The 20,242-nt window shown below is 42.4% G+C and overlaps 1 protein-coding gene across 7 annotated transcripts in view; it reads left to right on the forward strand.

The window, feature by feature from the left end:
- RPS15A (ribosomal protein S15a) overlaps positions 1 to 20,242 on the forward strand; it is a 46,595-nt gene that overhangs the window by 7,795 nt on the left and 18,558 nt on the right. For 6 of the 7 annotated variants that reach the window (XM_086375579.1, XM_086375576.1, XM_086375581.1 and 3 more), the window contains one exon: positions 496 to 630. The exons of the other annotated variant lie outside the window; for it this stretch is intronic. In XM_086375579.1, coding sequence (XP_086231705.1) covers positions 496 to 589 — 94 coding nt within the window. In that variant the 3' untranslated portion in view covers positions 590 to 630. Of the gene's footprint in view, positions 1 to 495; positions 631 to 20,242 lie in introns of those variants that run through there. 7 annotated transcript variants of the gene reach the window in all.

The raw sequence follows: 20,242 nt of genomic DNA on the forward strand, positions 1-20,242 counted from the left end.
GTGATTGTAATTAGGATGCTAATTTTAATGCCTCTCAGTTGATACATTTTCTGTGTCTTACCTTGACCCCCATAGTAACCCATGAGATAGGCCAGGTGGGATGCCCTTTGTCCAAGTAACTGTATGATAGCTTGCCTGTGATCATACACACAGTAAGTGGCAGAAACAATTCTGTCAAGTTATATCAGTGCTTTAATGCTTTAAACTGTGTGTCTGCTTAAGAGCAGAAAGTGACATTCTGAAGTTAGAGGAGGTCCAGTTTTTGTTTTTAGGTAGCATTGCCTCATGTTAGCTGAGACCAGGACTGTGTGTATCGCTGGAGTCTTTGGCTCTAGGCGTCATGCCTGTGCACTGCCAGCCTGTGGAGGCTGCATTATGTCTGGGACCGTATGTTAAACACTGATGAATGTTGGAATTTTTTTGTACCAGAAGTAGTTCGATGTTGAATAGTTCGTAGGGAAAACTTACCAACTTTTTTTTTTTAACTTTCCATAGTTTCATTGTACTGACAACCTCAGCTGGCATCATGGACCATGAAGAAGCAAGACGAAAACATACAGGAGGGAAAATCCTTGGATTCTTTTTCTAGGGATGTAATACATACAAATAAAATGCCTCAGAGGACTCTGATGCTTCCTTAAGTCGTTTTGAATTTTGTACAGCAGAGTAACAAGAGTGTCTTTGGAAGTATACAGCCTTTGTGTTAATTGGTGAATGCTGTTTCCTTGAAGTACAAGAAAATTTTGGTGTAACTTTCACCATCACCCTTGTGGCTCACCAGAGGAAGGTGTGTCTGGCCCTGCATGGTTGACTCTGGTTTGGGTCCAGATGGTGAAGCTGCCTCTTCTGGAGTCTTAAATTAACCCTTGAATGAGTGGTGCCTTTCCTATTTTTAGCTTAATAGAATATGCATTTCATACCCTAAAAATATGATAAGTTACAGTTGATTATGTAAGTACTCATAAGGAAGCAGAAAATTAGAGCCCTACAGCTCACTTAAGACTCAAAGTAAATTTGGATGGCATATCAGGGACATGCCAGCAGTATGTTCTTATAAAGTCATTCTTTTTAAAAAACCAGTACTGTAAACCTATCATCAAATGTATTCAGGAATTGGGCAGAATTAGTAAGAGCAGTGCTGTCCAGTATACATCTAACAAGAGCCACATGTGTATTCAAAACTTCAGGAAGCCACATTAAAACAAGTAAAGAGAAACTTTTTTTTCTCTTAAAATAACATTTGTGTTCAAAAGTTAAAATTTCACCATACAGATGATGTGAAAAATGAATGAGGTTTTGCTCTTTGCAGTGTCTTTGAAATGATGTGTGTGTTTGTGCTAGTGACTTCAGTCTTGTCTGACTTTTTTGACCCTATGGATCCTACGTATCTTGCCACAGGCTCCTCTGTGTTTAAGGATTTTCCAGGCAAGTATACTGGAGTGGGTGCCATGCCCTCTAGTGCTTTTTCCCAACCCAGAGATAGAACTCACTGTCTCTTAACAGTGTCCTGCATTGGCTGGCAAGTTCTTTACCACTAGCGCCATCTTGTTCAGTCGCTCAGTCATGTCTGACTGCTACCCCATGGACTGCAAGATGCCAGGCTTCCCTGTCCTTCACCATCTCCTGAAGCTTGTTAAAACATGTCCATTAGGTTGATGATGCCTTCCATCCAACCATCTCATCCTCTGTCACCCCCTTCTGTCCTCAGTCTTTCCCAGCATCAGGATCTTTTCCAATGAGTTGGCTCTTCTCATCAGATGCCAAAGTGTTGGAGCTTCAGCATCAGTCCTTTTGATGAATAGTCAGGATTGATTTCCTTTAGGATTGACTGGTTTCAGCTTGCTATCCAAGGGACTCTTCTTGAAGAGTCTTCTCCAACACCACAGTTGAAAAGCATCAATTCTTTGGTGCTCAGCTTTCTTTATGGTCCAACTCAATCTGTACATAACTACTGGAAAAACCATAGCTTTGACTATATGGACCTTTGTTGGTAAAGTAATGTCTGCTTTTTAATATGCTGTCTAGATTTGTCATAGCTTTTCTTCCTTCCAAGAAACAAGTGTCTTATGGCTGCAGTCATCATCTGCAGTGAGTTCGGAGCCCAAGAAAATAGTCTGTCTCTGCTTCCATTGTTTCCCCATCTATTTGCCGTGAAGTGATGAGGCTGGATGCCATTATCTTTGTATTTTGAATGTTGAATGTTCTTTTTCACTTTGATTAAGAGGCTCTTTAGTTCCTCTTCTGCCATAAGGGTGGTGTAATCTGCATATTTGAGGTTGATATTTGTTTCAGCGCTGTCTTGGAAGCCTGAAATGATCAACATAGTACATTTATTCACACTTAAAGCACATCTTAATTGGGACTGGTATTCCAGGGTAGGAATGCAGAATCATTGCTGACTTGAAGTAAGGTGAACTCTTACAAGTAACAACTCTGAGCTTCCTTCTTGGGTAAAGAGGGGACTCATTTAGTAACTTCCTGAAAGGGCCTACTGTAAGATGTGGGAAACAGGCCTGGTAACCACATATGGTGTGTGTGCTAAGTTGCTTCAGTCCTGTCTAACTCTGGACTATAGCCCACCAGGCTCCTGTCCGTGGGATTTTCAAGGCAAGAATATTGGAGTGGGCTGCCATGCCCTCAAGAGGATCCTCCGGACACACTGGTTGAACCCGGGTCTCTTGCATTAGCAGGCGTGTTCTTTACCGCTAGTACCCTTGGGAAGCCCAACCACATGTGGTAGGCCTCACTAAAAAGCAAGTTGAGAGGCATGTCTAGGTTTGGGGCTTCTGATATTTGAAAGGTTGTGAGTAATTAACATGAGTTTGGGGGGCTCAACAGATCAGGATTGAGGTCTGCTTTTCTACCTAATAACCTTGATTTCCTTATCTGTACATTGGGGAAAATGGAAAAAATCTACCTTAATTGAGGGAAAGGTGAAAGTGAAGGCAGTCGTGTCTGACTCCTTGCGACCCCATGGACTGTAGCCTACCTGGCTCCTCTGTCCATGGGATTTTCCAGACTGGAGTGGATTGCCATTTCCTTCTCCAGGGGATCTTCCCAACCCAGGGATTGAACCCGGGTCTCATACATTGTAGACAGATGCTTTACCATCTGAGCCACCAGGGAAGTCCGAAGGAAAGGTGAGGTTACATAAAACAGTACTAAGCACTTGATGTTTTTACAGCTGTTTAGACACATGTGATTTGTCTTAAACGCCAAGGTTGTAAGCTCTTAAGTAGATGGAGGCCATGTATTGTTTACTGTTGTCTCTGGCCTGCCTGATAATGGCACATGGGGGATACCTTAGTAAGTACCTGTGTGCTAAGTCACTTCAGCTGTGTCTCCTTGTGACCCTATGGACTGTAGCCCGCCAGGCATCTCTGTCCCTGGGATACTCTGTCCCAGGCAAGAATACTGGAGTGGGTTGCTATTTCCTTCAGGGGATCTTCCTGACCAAGAGATCAAACCTAAGTCTCTTAATGTCTCCTGCATTGGCAGGAGGATTCTGTATCACTAGCGTGGGCTGCTGTCTCTGGTCACACAGTCGGACATGACTGAAGTGACTTACCAGCAGCAGCAGGGCCACCAGAGAAGCCCCTCAGGAAGTACGTGTTGATTGAATATCATACCGGGTGTTGACTTCAAATACTAAAATGAGGACAAGAAAATGGCCCCATTTGCTATTAATAGGGATCCTGTGTCCTTTAAAATGAACAAGGGTGGGAACAATTGGGAGACCTGTTAATGAAATTAACAGCACATGTTCTGTATGCCGGTAAGGAAGCAGATGGCCTTAGTCTGTTTCTGATACCCTCCCAGTAAGAGTTGTATCATGACCTGGGACTATGTACTGGAGTTGAGGTTCTGGAGACTGTTTAGGTTGCTGCTGGCAGGATGACTTCCCGGTGATGTGAACCCAGCCTTCACTCCTAATGTGCTACTGCTGCCAGAAAGCAGAGACCAGAGGCTTGGAGTGGCACAGCGCCTGGATTATTTGAACCCTCTAGATGCACTTTGAGTCAGTCTTATGAGGGGGCCCCACACCTTCGCAGGTCCTGGTTAACCTGAAATCTATAGATGTCAGGCAGACAAACTTTGATACCTTTTTTTTTTTTTGAAACACATTCCATACAGCACAGAGCCTTTGGTCACAGTCTGAAAGAAATTTGTAATTCAAAAGGTCAAAACCATTGCCAAGGAGACCCTCCACAATTTAGCAGCACGTCTGTGTCCATGCTAGTGCATGCTGAGTCCTCATTTGGAGGCTGTTTTGCCTTGCTTTGGGGTAACTTGGGAAGATAGAAGAGTGCTCAGTTCTCTGGGCGAGTCAGAATTATTAACAGTTTAACTTGGTCAGGTCAACACCTGAGATGACTTTTCCTTTACCCCAGACTAGGAAGTTTGCTTTCCACTTCTGACCCAGAAGAAAGCAAGCTCTGGGAAACCCAAAATCTGATTCTTGGCTTTCCATTCTGATTCACTACTTACAAAATAGCTAATACCCATTGTTTCAGTTTTAATATAGGGACAATCTAATCCTGAGCTCTAAATCTCCCTCAAATGTGTGCCGCCTCTGAGCCCTTGGTTATGGCTCACCCCATCTGGAATACCTTTTCCCCAGAGGTGTTCCCAGAATCCAGCTTAAATGTCACATCATAAAACTTTCTTCCAAAGAAATGTGTTACACTTTTTCTGAAGATTTGTTGTTCAGTTGCTAAGTTGTGTCTAACTCTGCAACCCCACGGACTGCAGCACGAAAGGCTTCTCTATCCATGGGATTCTCCCGGCAAGAATCCTGGAGTGGGTTGCCATTTCCTACTCCAGGGCATCTTCCCAACACAGGGACTGAATCTGCATCTCTTGCATCTCCTGCATTGGCAGGTGGATTCTTCAGCTTTGCATCACCTGGGAATTAGTAAGGCTAAGAGTAGTTTTTAGTGTTTTTTCAGTTCAATTCAGTTGCTCAGTCATGTCCGACTCTTTGCGACCCCATGAATTGCAGCATGCCAGGCCTCCCTGTCCATCACCAACTCCTGGAGTTCACTCAAACTCATGTCCATCGAGTGGGTGATGCCATCCAGCCATCTCATCCTCTGTCATCCCCTTCTCCTGCCCCCAGTCCCTCCCAGCATCAGGGTCTTTTCCAATGAGTCAACTCTTTGCATGAGGTGGCCAAAGTATTGGAGTTTCAGCTTCAGGATCAGTCCTTCCAATGAACACCCAGTACTGATCGCCTTTAGGATGGACTGGTTGGATCTCCTTGCAGTCCAAGGGACTCTCAGGAGTCTTCTTCAACACTACAGTTCAAAAGCATCAATTCTTCGGCACTCAGCTTTCTTCACAGTCCAACTCTCACATCCAGACATGACCACTGGAAAAACCATAGCCTCGACTAGACAGACCTTTGCAAAGTAATATCTCTGCTTTTCAATATACTATCTAGGTTGGTCATAACTTTCAAGGAGTAAGCATCTTTTAATTTCATGGCTGCAATCATCATCTGCAGTGATTTTGGAGCCCCAAAAAATAAAGTCAGCCACTGTTTCCCCATCTATTTCCCATGAAGTGATGGGACCAGATGCCATGATCTTAGTTTTCTGAAGTTTGAGCTTTAAGCCAACTTTTTCACTCTCCTCTTTCACTTTCATCAAGAGGCTCTTTAGTTCCTCTTCATTCTCTGCTATAAGGGTGGTGTCATCTGCATATCTGAGCTTATTGATATTTCTCCTGGCAATCGTGAGTCTAGCTTGTGCTTCCTCCAGCCCAGCGTTTCTCATGATGTACTCTGCATAGAAGTTAAATAAGCAGGATGACAATATACAGCCTTGACGTACTCCTTTTCCTATTTGGAACCAGTCTGTTTTTCCATGTCCAGTTCTAACTGTTGATTCCTGACCTGCATATAGGTTTCTCAGTTTGTTAGTTACTACTATATGCCAGGCATGGAACTAAAAGCTTTACAGCTATCATCTAATTTCATCTTAACTGTTCGGCATTACAGCTACTATTGTTGGGTCCAGTTTTTCAGGTTGAAAAAAAGTAAAGCACAGAGCCGTGCCATTTTATTCAAGATGCTAGGGAGTGAGTGGCAAAGTCAAGATTTAAATGCTTTGTTGTTGTCATTCAGTCACTCAGTTGTGACTCTTTGCGACCCCATGGACAGCAGCACACTGAAGACCACACAGAAAATAAGCTAAAGGTGGCAGTAAAGAAAGATGGTTAATAGAATGCATTTTGAAATGAAATGTTAGTCTCAGTCACTCACATGCCCTGTGATCTTGGGCCAATTGCCATTCCTTGCTGTATCAGTTTCTTTATCTTTACCGTAAGAATGATAGTACTGCCCCCTGTGGTGGTCACAAAGATCAAATACAACGCTTGTTAAGTACTGGGATGGTGATTAGAGCTGTTGGCAAAATGTCCAGGTTCTCCCCCTGCCAGGTACATATACTTTCTATGTGATTAGTTCTGGCAACGCATGAGCTGTGAGCAGGAGTGATGTGTGTTACTGCCAGGCTGGCGGGAGAACTCCCGTGTGCCCCATTTCTTTCTGCCATGGTGCTGGGTGCTGGGCTCTGTTAGCCCAGTCCTGGGAGTGTGGGTGACAACGCAGAGATCCAGCTATTCAGCAATGGCAGTGTAGAAGAGCGAGAAATCACCCGTTGATTTTGGTTCATTACTAGCCCACTGATAGAAGTGAATTGTATACAACAAGCATTAGAGCAGTCTCTGAAATTTAGTAAGGGCTTTTTAAGTTACAAAAAGGAAATTGGTGGTAGGCAGAATAAAAGGGATTATCATTCTGCAAGGTTGTTGTTGACCCACGAAAAGACGCTGGGATTCTTGGCTTCCGGAGGAGAAGAATTCAATCCGGGGCCAGAGACGAGGCTTGATCGCTCAGAGCTTTTGTGTAATAAAGTTTTATTAAAGCATAAAGGAGATAGAGAAAGCTTCTGACATAAGCATCAGAAGGGGGCAGAAAGAGTTACCCCCCTGCTAGTCTTCAGCTGGATGTTAATGAAACTAGCAGTCTGTTAATGAAAGAAAGGAATGTCTTAAAACTCATTACATGCCAACTGAGACAAGCAAAAATGTCTCCAGACTTTACTAAATTCTCCTACAGGGCAACATCACTCCAGGTTGAGAAGCTCTGTTCTATGGGATCAGGGCTTCACACTCTTGCTGCAAGCAGCCTGTGCCAGGGCCAGAGTTCCAAAAAAGGCCTGTGTGTCATATGTCTGTATATTTAAAAGTAATAAATCAAGCTAACAAGATGTTTAGTAAAGTATATTCTCTTGTATCTTGACAGCTTCATAACAGCAAAACCCTAAATAAATTTGGTTTTATATGATGAAGTTGGCTGAATGTCAAAAACTGAACTGTTGCATATATCCTTAGCAAGATGATGGGACAGCAATATTTGGGTGAGAAAGACATTCATAATTTATAAATTATTGTATGTTCCATAAAATTTATTACCCTTCATTTTCCATAAAATCACGAAATATAGTAAAGTTTTTGTATAATTTATATTCTACAGGCTGTAATGATCCAAAAGACAAAAAAGTGTAATTAGTTTCAAAATATAAGAATTTGAGTATGTTTTCATAGAAAATATAAAGTAAATAAATATACAAATAAAAAAGTGTTAAAGCTGTAAAGCCTCAATGAAGTTGCTTTTCTAAAGTATTCAAAAGTATTCAAGTTACAGGGCAAAATACAAATTATATAAGTATTGAATATCAAAGTTTTAAATCAAAGTTGTTTAAATCTGAGAAATTTTAGTTTACTGTTTCGAAAACAATTTTATAAACAGTTTTACTGGGGACTTCCCAGATGGTCCAGTGGCTGAGACGCCATGCTCCCAATGTAGGAGGCCTGGGTTCGATCCCTGGTCAGGAAACTAGATTCCACAAGCTGCAATTGAGAGTTTGAAAGCCCCAACTCAAACAAAACAAAACAAAACAAAAAAAACCCACATGCTGCAACTAAGACTCATTGCGGCCCAAAAGCAAAACCAAACACAAAAGTTTTATTATGTAATATTTCATTATTAAGTAGTATTTCTATTACATGACTTTTTACCTGGTATTTACTGTCAATCTAGTTGCTAATATAAGGAATTGGTATCGCTTTATACTTCTTATGTGAAGAAGAATAGAAATTTCTATCCAAACAGAAATTATGGATCTCATATATACAAATTAGAAAGTGATACGATCTACTTAGGCTCAGTGGTAAAGAATTCACCTGCCAGTGAAGGAGACGCAGGAGACCCAGGTTTGATCCCTGGGTCAGGAAGATCCCCTGGAGTAGGAAATGGCAACTCACTCCAGTATTCTTGCCTGAAAATTCCCATGGACAGAGGAGCCTGGCGGGCTACAGTCCATGAGGCTGCAAAAAGTCGAACATAACTGATCAACGTGATCTACTTAAACTGCAAAATGTTCCTCAGAAACAAGCAGGAACATGAAGAGCAAAAGAAAAATGGATGTTCAGCACTGCGGGAAAGTGGTGCTTGTTATGCAGACTCTATTGCACAGGAACACATGCTACTTGAGAAGGGAGAAGTTAATTAAGAAGTTAATTAATTTGCTTTTTCTCTCACATAAGTGTTTCCAGTGCTCAAGTTCTTTGAATCCTCTGAAGAGGTGTCTGTCTGCAATACCGGCAGAGGCCACTCCCCGCAAACCTTTGTGAGATTCAGATACTGTTGCCTTTTGTTTAGAGATTTTAGGGCAAGAAGTGAGGAGAACATTCTTGGGGCCTGAACAGTATTATGAAATAGGATATTTAGGATTACAGTTCATGCTGAGCCAGTGCTAAGCATATAATCCTGAGTGACAAGAGCACCCTTGTGTTCCTTAATACATTTATTTTTTTGATGTACTTCTGAGATACAGGGCCAATCTTGCTAGGATCGAAGTGCATTACTGACTGCGAGGGAGATGGGGAAAAACAAGATCCTAACCTTGGGGATCTGTAGAGTCACAATATAGGAATTTCCCCAAACACATAAAGAGTGCTTAAAAGGTGCTGGGCAACCAAAATTTTTGGAATAGGGAAATCCAGGGCAACACAGAAAGTGTTAGTTACTCAGTTATGTCTGACTCTTTGTGACCCCATGGACTGTAGCCACCAGGCTCTTCTGTCCATGGGATTCTCCAGGCAAGAATACTGGAGTGGGTAAGCATTCTATTCAGGGGATCTTCTCAACCCCAGGGATGGAAACTGGGTCTTCTGCATTGCAGACAGGTTCTTTATCATCTGAGCCACTAGGGAAGCCCCAAGGGGATCATCCTATCCCCTAAACAATTAATGATGAAGACTGTCAGAATCAGCTTTTTTTTTTTTTTTTTAGTTTTTTAAAAAAAGTTTTTGTCAGCACTTGGTCTTGGTTGCTGAGTGGACTTTCTCTAGCTGCAGAGAGCGGGAGCCACTCTCTTGTTGGGCAGCATGGGGTCTAGGCTCGAGGGCTTCCGTAGTTGTGGCTCGAGGGCTGTAGACCACTGGCTCAGAAGTTGTGGTTCACCAGCTTTAGCTGCTCTATGGCATGTGGGATCTTCCTGGACCAGGAATCTGTGTCCCCCCTGCTTTGGCTGGTGGATTGTTAACCACTAGACTACCAGGGAAGCCTCAGAGTCGGCTCTTGGGGGACTCTGAAATCTAGTCAAAAACTTAAAACAACCAAGGGGAAGCTTGGTGAAGAGAGAAACTGCTGCTTTATGGTAAGAGAGTGCAGTGGCATTTCAGTTTGCCCGCCTACCATCCCCCGTGCTCCATGGCCCTGAGGAAGGGGGCCTAGATTTCTCGTGCTGACTGCAAGTGCCAGAAGAGGAACTTATTCTCAAAAAACTGTGATTGTGGTGTCAGCCTGCAGGACAGGTGGAAAGGCTTTCTATTTCTTCACTCAGGGCATTCCTAGGGCTGGGGTGACCTCTCTGTGGCTTTTGCTAAAAGTGTTTAAAAGCACAGGCAGCTACTGGCCTCAGCAGCCTGGAGCAAGGGACAATACTTGGGACAAGTAATAGAACAAGAAGCCTGGGAAGGGAGAGGCTGGGGAAGAGACATGGGTGGGCATAGAGCTTTTCAAAGCATCTGTGTGTGCCTGGGACTTGAGAAAGCCATGTGCAGGCTTAACGTGAGACACATATTCAGAAAAGGCCTGAGAAGAATCTGGGCTTTCATGTCATGCTGGCCTTCAGGCCCTGTGCAAGCAGGAAGTGAAGTGAAGGCAGAGTTGTAAGCAGCCTACTAGGTGTTCAAGGAGTGCCCTGATCAGATCAGATCAGATCAGTCGCTCAGTCGTGTCAGACTCTTTGTGACCCCATGAATCACAGCACGCCAGGCCTCCCTGTCCATCACCAACTCCCGGAGTTCACTGAGACTCACATCCATAGAGTCAGTGATGCCATCCAGCCATCTCATCCTCTGTTGTCTAAAAAAGTTCTTCTTCATTTCTTTTATTGGCTTCAAATATTTAAGGTAACTCTGCCAAAATAGTAGCTGTCCAGTAAGATAAAGGAACACAGAATTTAGTGGCAAAGACTGACTACAAACCTTACAAAAATTGTTTAGAAAAGTCACTAAACAAGCAAACAACAGCAACCTATAACAGGCAGAGAAAGGAAAATCTGACTTCCAGAGTTGCCACATATTCAAAATACTCAGTATTCAACAACAATAAAATAACAAGCCATGAGAGTAACGAGATTACGGCCATTCACCAGAAAAATTATTTAATAGAAACTGTACTCACTAAACATTAAGTCCTCTTTGGGGGCTGTGAGGATGGGACGTGTTTAGAATAAATGTGTACCTGTGTGGTCCTGTTGAGGAGCCCTGCTTGCTGTGTTCTCTCTTGCTGTTTGGATGGAGTTGCGTGCCTCTGTCCTTTTAGAAAAGTGTGCAGTGTGGCAAGAGAGAACGGGGCAGAGCTCCCCAGGAGGTGGTCTTGTGGGCAGGTGGGTATGTGTCCGTAGAGAGGTGGTCCATGTCCAGCTGTGTTTCCAGCACCATTGCTCCCAAACCTGCTTCCTGAGGCAACCAAAGGGCAGGCGCTTTGTAGAGTGTAACCCAGATGCTTTGTGAATGGGAATGTAGGGGAGGGTGGGGCCTTGACAATGAATTTGATAGTAGAATGGACTGTGAGGATGTAGCTTAGTCTTCTTACCTTTTGAGCTCCAGTTATCTCATTTGTGAAAACAGATGATAATGACAGCACTGCTTGTACTGTGCATACTGTGTTCCAGACACTTCATGTAAGAACTCATCTAATTTTCATATCGATATTACAAGGTGGTACACTTATTATAGGGCTTCCCCAGTGGCTTAGTGGTAAAGAATCCACCTGCAATGCAGGAGACGCTGGTTCGACCCCTGGTTTGGGAAGATCCGCTGGAGAAGGCAATGGCAACTCACTCCAGTATTCTTGCCTGGAAGATCCCATAGGCAGAGGAGGCTGGCAGGCTGTAGTCCACAGGGTTGCAAAGAGTCGGACACGACTGAAGCGACTAAGCACGCGTGCACATACTCACTATATGCATTTTACAGATGAGGAAGCTGAAGTATAGGGAAATTAAGTCACTTGGTTGTACCGCTAGTATTTGGAGAAGACAGATTCAGACCTTAAGCACTGGCCTGGCTTCATGGGCTTATCATGAGATTAAATGGGTGAACACATTAAGAGCTTAGTCTAGTGTCTGGTACAGGATAAGTGTTCAGAAAATCATAACAGCTGTTGTCATCAGATCAGATCCAAACATACAATCAGGGGCTTTCTCCAGCTCTCTCATGTCAGATGTGCTTGTGTAAACAGCCACTTTTAAAGGGGCGTGGGGAACATTGTTTTGCAAGTATCTGTTGAACTGGTGGATCTTTACTTAGAACGAATTATAAACACCTTTATGCTTTAGGGAAGGTAAAATTTGCTCAAGTTTTTCCTCATTTTACTCCAGCTTGGGCCCATGCGGCTGGGTGAGCTGAGCCCACCATCTGTCCTTCAGCCCCTGGGCTTCTCCCCCACCAGGCACTCACGTTTGTCTTACTTCCTGGTCATGAGCCAGTCTCTCCTATTAGCCCTCAAAGGATCCGAGAGGTCTGCAGGAGAACACTCAGGATGTGGCTGGTTCCGGGGGCTCCTGGTATAGGGCCTGGGAAAATGTGGGCATTTCCCCCTCCCCAGTTCATTCTGTCGGTCTGCTTGTTAGCACAAAATCCAGATGTCAGAGAATTTGATTTTCTTTGTTTCTTCCCATGAAATAGAATGTGGTCTGGTGCGTGGGGAAGAATCTAGTGATTCATATTTTCTGCTTATTTGGCTCCCGGCTGAATGGGAATTTGCATTACTTAATGTGTGACTTTTTCTTGGGAAATCAAAAGAAGTTTCCTATTCAATTATTAAATGAATTTTACAGCCAAATAATCCTCTTATTTTTTTACTCCTCCTTGGTGGAGAATGTCTGGGCTCTCTGAGTGGTCAATCCCTCTCATGTCCTTTGTTTCCATCTGGGCAGGAAGTTCAAGTCCCTCATTCAAGGATTAGGAGTTTCTAAGAGGCAGTTTCTGAATATTGAGCTTTAAGCCAACTTTTTCACTCTCCTCTTTCACTTTCATCAAGAGGCTTTTTAGTTTTCCTTGACTTTCTGCCATAAGGGTGGTACCATCGTCATATCTGAGGTTATTGGTATTTCTCCCAGCAATCTTGATTCCAGCTTGTGCTTCTTCCAGCCCAGCGTTTCTCATGATGTACTCTGCATAGAAGTTAAATAAGCAGGGTGACAATATACAGCCTTAACAGACTCCTTTTCCTATATGGAACCAGTCTGTTGTTCCATGTCCAGTTCTAACTGTTGCTTCATGACCTGCATATAGGTTTCTCAAGAGGCAGGTCAGGTGGTCTGGTGTCCTCATCTCTTGAAGAATTTTCCACAGTTTATTGTGATCCAAACAGTCAAAGGCTTTGACATAGTCAATAAAGCAGAAATAGATGTTTTTCTGGAACTCTCTTGCTTTTTCCATGATCCAGCGGATGTTGGCAATTTGATCTCTGGTTCCTCTGCCTTTTCTAAAACCAGCTTGGACATCTGGAAGTTCACAGTTCACGTATTGCTGAAGCCTGGCTTGGAGAATTTTGAACATTACTTTACTAGAGTGTGAGATGAATGCAATTGTGTGGTAGTTTGAGCATTCTTTGGCATTGCCTTTCTTTGGGATTGGAATGAAAACTGACCTTTTCCAGTCCTGTGGCCACTGCTGAGTTTTCCAAATTTGCTGGCATATTGAGTGCAGCACTTTCACAGCATCATCTTTCAGGATTTGAAATAGCTCCACTGGAATTCCATCATCTCCACTAGCTTTGTTTGTAGTGATGCTTTCTAAGGCCCACTTAACTTCACATTCAGAAAACTAAGATCATGGCATCTGGTCCCATCACTTCATGGGAAATAGATGGGAAAACAGTGGAAATAGTGTCAGACTTTATTTTTTGGGGCTCCAAAATCACTGCAGATGGTGACTGCAGCCATGAAATTAAAAGACGCTTACTCCTTGGAAGGAAAGTTATGACCAACCTAGATAGCATATTTAAAAGCAGAGACGTTACTTTGCCAACAAAGGTCCATCTAGTCCAGGCTATGGTTTTCCTAATGGGTATGGATGTGAGAGTTGGACTATGAAGAAAGCTGAGCACCAAAGAATTGATGCTTTTGAACTGTGGTGTTGGAGAAGACTCCTGAGAGTCCCTTGGACTGCAAGGAGATCCGACCAGTCCATTCTAAAGGAGATCGGTCCTGGGTGTTCTTTGGAAGGAATGATGCTAAAGCTGAAACTCCAATACTTTGACCACCTCATGCGAAGAGTTGACTCATTGGAAAAGACTCTGATACTGGGAGGGATTGGGGGCAGGAGGAGAAGGGGACGACAGAGGATGAGATGGCTGGATGGCATCACCGACTCGATGGACATGAGTTTGAGTGAACTCCGGGAGGTGGTGATGGACAGGGAGGCCTGGCGTCCTGCGATTCATGGGGTCACAAAGAGTCGGACACAACTGAGCGACTGAACTGAACCGAACTGAAGAGGCAGTTTGGAAGACTTTGACTTTGCCAGCTGGGAGTGAATTCTTTTAGCACATTTGAAAAAAGTATTTATTTTGGCGTTGCTGGTCTTCGTTGCTGTGCAGGCTTCTTCTCTAGCTGCGGGGGGCAGGGGCTCCTTTCTAGCTGTGGTTAACGGGTTTCTCATTGCTGTGGCTTCTCTTATTGCCAAGCATGGGCTCTAGAGCACAGGCTCAGTAGTTGTGGTTCACGGCCTTAGTTGCTCTGTGTCGTGCGGCATCTTCCTGGCCCAGGGATCTAACCCATGTCTCCTGCATTGATTGGTGGATTCTTAACTGCTGAACCACCAGGGAAGTCCAGGAAGTGACGTCTTAATGTTCATCAGCTGTGGGGTGAGAGTTAGTGCCTCCTCCTTGTTCATCAGTCCATCAGCTTCACATGCCGTCACACAGGCTTGAGCAGGGCTTGGGCCCAGGGTCAGTGGAGAAAAAATACAAAAGGAGCGGAACTACGTAGGGTCCAGGGTGCTCTGCCCCAGCTTACCTGGGAAAAAAACCCAAAAGACTCTGCTGCCCTTCAGGAGGACCTTAAGCAAGGCTTGCTGTGTGGCCATGTCTGGGATGCCCACAGATTAGCTTCTTCTCAGCTGGTCCCATTTGTGCCGTCACACTGTAGACTTCTGGAGGGCAACTCAGTTGCTATTCCTCTGTCCATTCCTTCAGTGTCGTTATTCCTCTCTCCCTTCCTTTCTCCTCCAGTGTCATCGTGTGTGCAATACAATAACTGTTTAAAAAATGTACTGAAGTGTAGTTGATTTACAATGTTGTGTTTAATTTCTGCTGTACAGCAAAGTGACTCAGTTGTACATGTATATATCCTTTTCCATTATGGATTATCACAGGATATTGAATATGGCTCCCTGTGCTATACAGTCGGAGCTTGCTGTTTATCCAGGGTATGTATCATAATTTGTATCTGCTAATTGCAAACTCCCAATCCATTACGCCCCAACCCGCCGTCCCACTGCTGGCCTGCAGTCTGTTCTCTACATCTGTGACAATCCATTTCGCCCCAACCCGCCGTCCCGCTGCTGACCTGCTGTCTGTTATGTCTGTGAGTCTGTTTTTGTTTCATAGACATGTTCATTTGTGTCGTACTTTAGATTCCACATGTAAGTGATATCACAGTATCTGTACTGTGTACATATGTGTATGCACATAGTATTTGCCTTTCTCTTTATGACTGACTTAGCTTAGTTTGATAATCTTGAGGTCCATCCATGTTGCTGCAAATGGCATTATTTCTGTTTTAATGGCTGAGTAACGTTCCATTGTATGTGTGTGTGTGTGTATGTCTATCCATGGGGTTTTTCAAGGAAGAATACTGGAGTGGGTTGCCATTTCCTTCTCCAGAGGATCTTCCCAACCCAGGGATCGAACCCGCATCTTCTGTATCTCCTGCATTGTAGGCAGATTCTTTAATGCACTGAGTCATCAGGGAAGTCCTATATATATATATATATATTTAAATTCCCTGATGATTGATATTGTTAAGCACGCTTTCATGTACCTGTTGGCCGTTTGTATATCTTCTTTGGGAAAATGTGTATTTTAGATCCTTTGTCCATTTAAAATATTTATTTATTTTTAATTGGAGAATAATTACTTTACAATATTGTACTGGTGTCTGCCATACAGCACGAATCAGCCATAGGTACACATATGTCCCTTCCCTCTTGAACCTCCCCCCTGCCCCACATCCCACCTCATCCCACCCCTCTAGTTAGATGGTTTGAGCTCCTTGCATCATACAGAAAATTCCCACTGGCTATCTGTTTTACATGGTAATGTACACGTTTCCATGCTACTCTCTGAGTTTGCCCCACCCTCTTCCCTCCCTGTCCACAAGTCTGTGCTCTATGTCTGCATCTCCATTGCTGCCCCTGAAAATAGGTTCCTCAGTACCATCTGTCTAGATCCCACGTGTATGCATTAATATATGATGTTTGTGTTTCTGACTTACTTCACTCTGTATAATAGGCTCTAGGTTCATCCATCTCATTAGAACAGACTCAAATGCATTCCTTTTTAGGGCTGAATAATAATTCCATTTCCCTTTATGGATCACAGCTTTGTTGTGGCGAAGGGGTTTGTATAACTCAGTGAAGCTGTGAGCCATGCCATGCAGGGCTACGCAAGATGGATAGGTCACAGTAAAGAGTTCTGGCAAGATGTAGTCCACTGGAGGAGAGAACGGCAAACCACTCCAGTACCCTTGCCATGAGAACACCATGAACAGTATGAAAAGGCAAAAAGATGTGACACTGGACAATGAGCCACCAGGTTGGAAAGTGTCCATTATGCTACTGGGGAAGAGTGGAGGGCAATTAACTAATAGCTCCAAAAAGAACGAAGCAGCTGGGCCAAAGGAGCAATGATGCCCAGCTGTGGGTGTGTCTTGTGGTGAAAGTAGAGTCCAATGCTGTAAAGAACAATGTTGCATGGGAACCTGGAATGTTAGGTCCATGAATCATGGTAAATTGAAAATGATTAAAGAGGAGATGGTAAGAGTGAACATCAATATTCTAGGAATCAGTGAAAATGGATGGGAATGGGTGAATTTAATTCAGACGACCATTATATCTACTACTGTGAGCAAAAACTCCTTAGAAGAAATGGAATAGCCTTCATAGTTAACAAAAGAGTCTGAAATGAAGTACTTGGGTGTGATCTCAAAAATGACAGGATGATCTCAGTTCATTTCCAGGGAATACCATTCAACATCACAGTAATCCAAGTCTATGCTCCAGTGACTGATGATGAAGTCGTTCTATGAAGACCTACAAGACCTCTTAGAACTAACACCAAAGAAAGATGTCCTTTTCATCTTGGGGACTGGAATGTGAAAGCAGGAAGTCAAGAGATACATGAAGTAACAGGCAAGTTTGGCCTTGGAGTACAGAATGAAGCAGGGCAAAGGCTAACCGGGTTTTGTCAAGAGAACGCACTGGTCATAGCAAACACCCTTTTCCAACAACACAAGAGAAGACTCTACACATGGACAAGACCAGATGGTCAATACCGAAATCAAATTGATTATATTCTTTGCAATCCAAGATGGAGAAGCTCTGTACAGTCAACAACAACAAGACCTGGAGCTGACTGTGGCTCAGATCATGAGATCCTTATTGCAAAATTCAGACTTAAGTTGAAGGAAGTATGGAAAACCAGTAGGCCATTCAAGTACGACCTAAATCAAATCGTTATATTATTATAGATTATATGGTGGAAGTGACATATGGATTCAAGGGATTAGATCTGATAGAGTGCCTGAAGAACTATGGATGGAACTTGGTAACACTGCACAGGAGGCGGTGACCAAAACCATCCCAAAGGAAAAAAAATTGAGGAGGCTTTACAAATAGCCGAGGAAAGAAGAGAAGGGTAAGATATATCCAAAAGAATGCAGAGTTCCAGAGAATAGCAAGGAGAGATAAGTAGGCCTTCTGCCTCATTGATTATGCTAAAGCCTTTGATGTGTGGATCACAACAAACTGTGGAGAATTCTAAAAGAGATGGGATTAACACACCACCTTACCTATCTCCTGAGAAATCTGTATGTGGGCCGAGAAGCAACAATTAGAACCATACATAGAACAACTGACTGGTTCAAAATTGGGAAAGGAGTAAGACAAGGCTGTGTATTGTCACCTTGTTTATTTAATTTAAATGCAGAGTACATCATGCAAAATGCCAGGCTGGATGAATCACGAGTTGGAATTAAGACTGCTGAGAGAAATATCGACAACCTCAGATATGCAGATAATACCACTCTAATGGCAGAAAGTGAAGAGGAGCTAAAGAACCTCTTGATCAGGGTGAAAGAGGAGAGTGAAAAAAAGCTGGCTTGAAACTCAACATTCAGAAAACTAAAATCATGGCATCTGGTCTACTTCATGGGAAATAAGGGAAAAAAGTAGAAGCAGTGGCGGATCTTATTTTCTTGGGTTCCGGTATCGCTGCGGACAGTGACTGTAGCCATGAAATTTAAAGATGTTGCTCCTTGGAGGGAAGCTATGAGAAACCTAGAGAATATGTTAAAAAAACAGAGACATCAGTTTGCCAACAAAGGTCCATATCCATACAGTCAAAGCTATGGTTGAGATGGTTGGACAGTATCACTTACTCAGTGGACATCAATTTAAGCAAACTCCAGGAGATAGTGAAGGACAGGGAAGTCTGACATGCTGCAGTCCACGGGGTCACAAAGAGTCAGACATGACTCAGTGAACAAAAACAACAACAACAAATATCCCCCTGTATACGTGTACTGCAGCTTCTTTATCCATTTCGTCTGTCGGTGGACATCTAAGTTGCTTCCATGTCCTACCTATTGTAAATAGTACTGCAATGAACATTGTGTTACATGTGTCTTTTTCAGTTATGGTTTTCTCAGGGTCTATGCCCAATAGTGGGACTGCTGGATCATGTGGTAGTTTTATCCCTAGTTTTTAAAGGAATCTCTGTACTGTTCTTCATAGTTCTTTGCCAATTTTTAATCTGATTTTTGTTTTTTTTGCTATTGAGTTGTATGAATTCCATATATATTTTAGGAATATATCATATGGATGGTTTTCAAAGATTTCCTCCTATTCTGTAGATGTCCTTTTCATTTTGTTAATTGTTTCCTTTTCTGTGCAGAAGATTTTTAGTTTGATGTAGGCCCAGGTGTTTCTTCTTGCTTTTGTTGCCTGTTTTTTGTTGTCATATCAAAAAAAAGAAATCATTGCCAAGACTAATGTGAAGGAGTTTTCCACATATGTTTTCTCCTAGGAATTCTACCGTTTCAGGTCTTACATTTATTTATTTATTTAAAAAAATTCATTACCATTAATTCAGAGCAAGAAATAGTATGCAAGAAATAAAATGATACAGAAGATTTAATGATATAAAAATGCTATTAAAAACAGTAAAAAGAGGGAATAGGAGAGGTGAAAATTGGGTGACACAAGTGTATGTATAAATATATCCCACTTCTAAAAGCTCAAAATTTATTAAGAATGTGTATATGTTAATGAATCTGTACACACAAATATATGATATTCCATCAGATCTTACATTTACATCTTGAATTTATTTCAAGTTAATTTTTGTGAGTATTGTAAAATAGGGACCCAATTTTATTCTTTAGCACATGGGTATCCAGTTTTCCCAAAACCATTTACTGAGGAGACTGTCTTTTCCTATTGTACTTTCTTGGTGCTGGTCAAAGATTAGTTGATTATGTATGTGGACTCTCTATTCCGTTGCATTAGTCTATACGTTTGTTTTTATGCCAGCGCCATACTGTTTTGAATACTATAGCTTTGTAATAGAGTTTGAAATCGAGAAGTGTGATACCTGCAACTTAGATCTTCTGTCTCAAGATTGCTTTGGATCCTCAGGATCTTTTGTGTTTTGACACAAATTTTGTGATTCTTTTTTACTATTTCTGTGAAAAATGTCTTCCAAATTCCAAAAATGGAATTTTGATACAGATTATGTTGAATCTGTAGATTACTTTGGGTAGTATGGAGATTTTGACAATGTTAATTTTTCCATTCCATGAACATGGTATACCTTTTCATTTATGTGTATCTTATTCAATTTCTTTCATCAATGTTTTCTAGTTTTCAGCAAACCAAACTTTCAAAGGAATTCCCTGGTGGTCCAGTGGTTAGGATTCAATGCTTTCACTGCCGAGTGCCCAGGCTCAATTCCTGGTCTGGAAACTAAGATCCTACAAGCCCTGTGGCATGGCCAAAAAAACAAAAAGACCAACTACCTCCCTCCCCAAACCCCAAAAAACCAAACCAAAACAAAATCAAACAAAAAACCCAGTCTTTTACCTCCTTGGTTAAGTTTATTCCTAGGTATTTTATTGTTTTTGATGGCTCTTGTCAGTGGAATTACTTTCTTAAGTTCTCTTTCAGATAGTTTGTTTTTAGTGTATAGAATGTAACTAATTTTTGAATATTGATGTATCCTGCAACTTAACTGCATTTATTAGTTCTAATGATTTTTTGGTGGAGTCTTAAGATTTTCTGTATGTAATATTATGTTATCTGCAAACAGAGACAATTTAACTTCTTCCTTCTGATTTGGATGACTTTTTCCCTATCTAATTACTCTGACTGCAACTTCCAG

This window comes from Bos grunniens, chromosome 25, assembly GCF_055505025.1.
Source record: "Bos grunniens cultivar Pamir isolate PY7600 chromosome 25, Bosgru_T2T1.0, whole genome shotgun sequence".
In the NCBI taxonomy this organism is placed as follows: domain Eukaryota; kingdom Metazoa; phylum Chordata; class Mammalia; order Artiodactyla; family Bovidae; genus Bos; species Bos grunniens.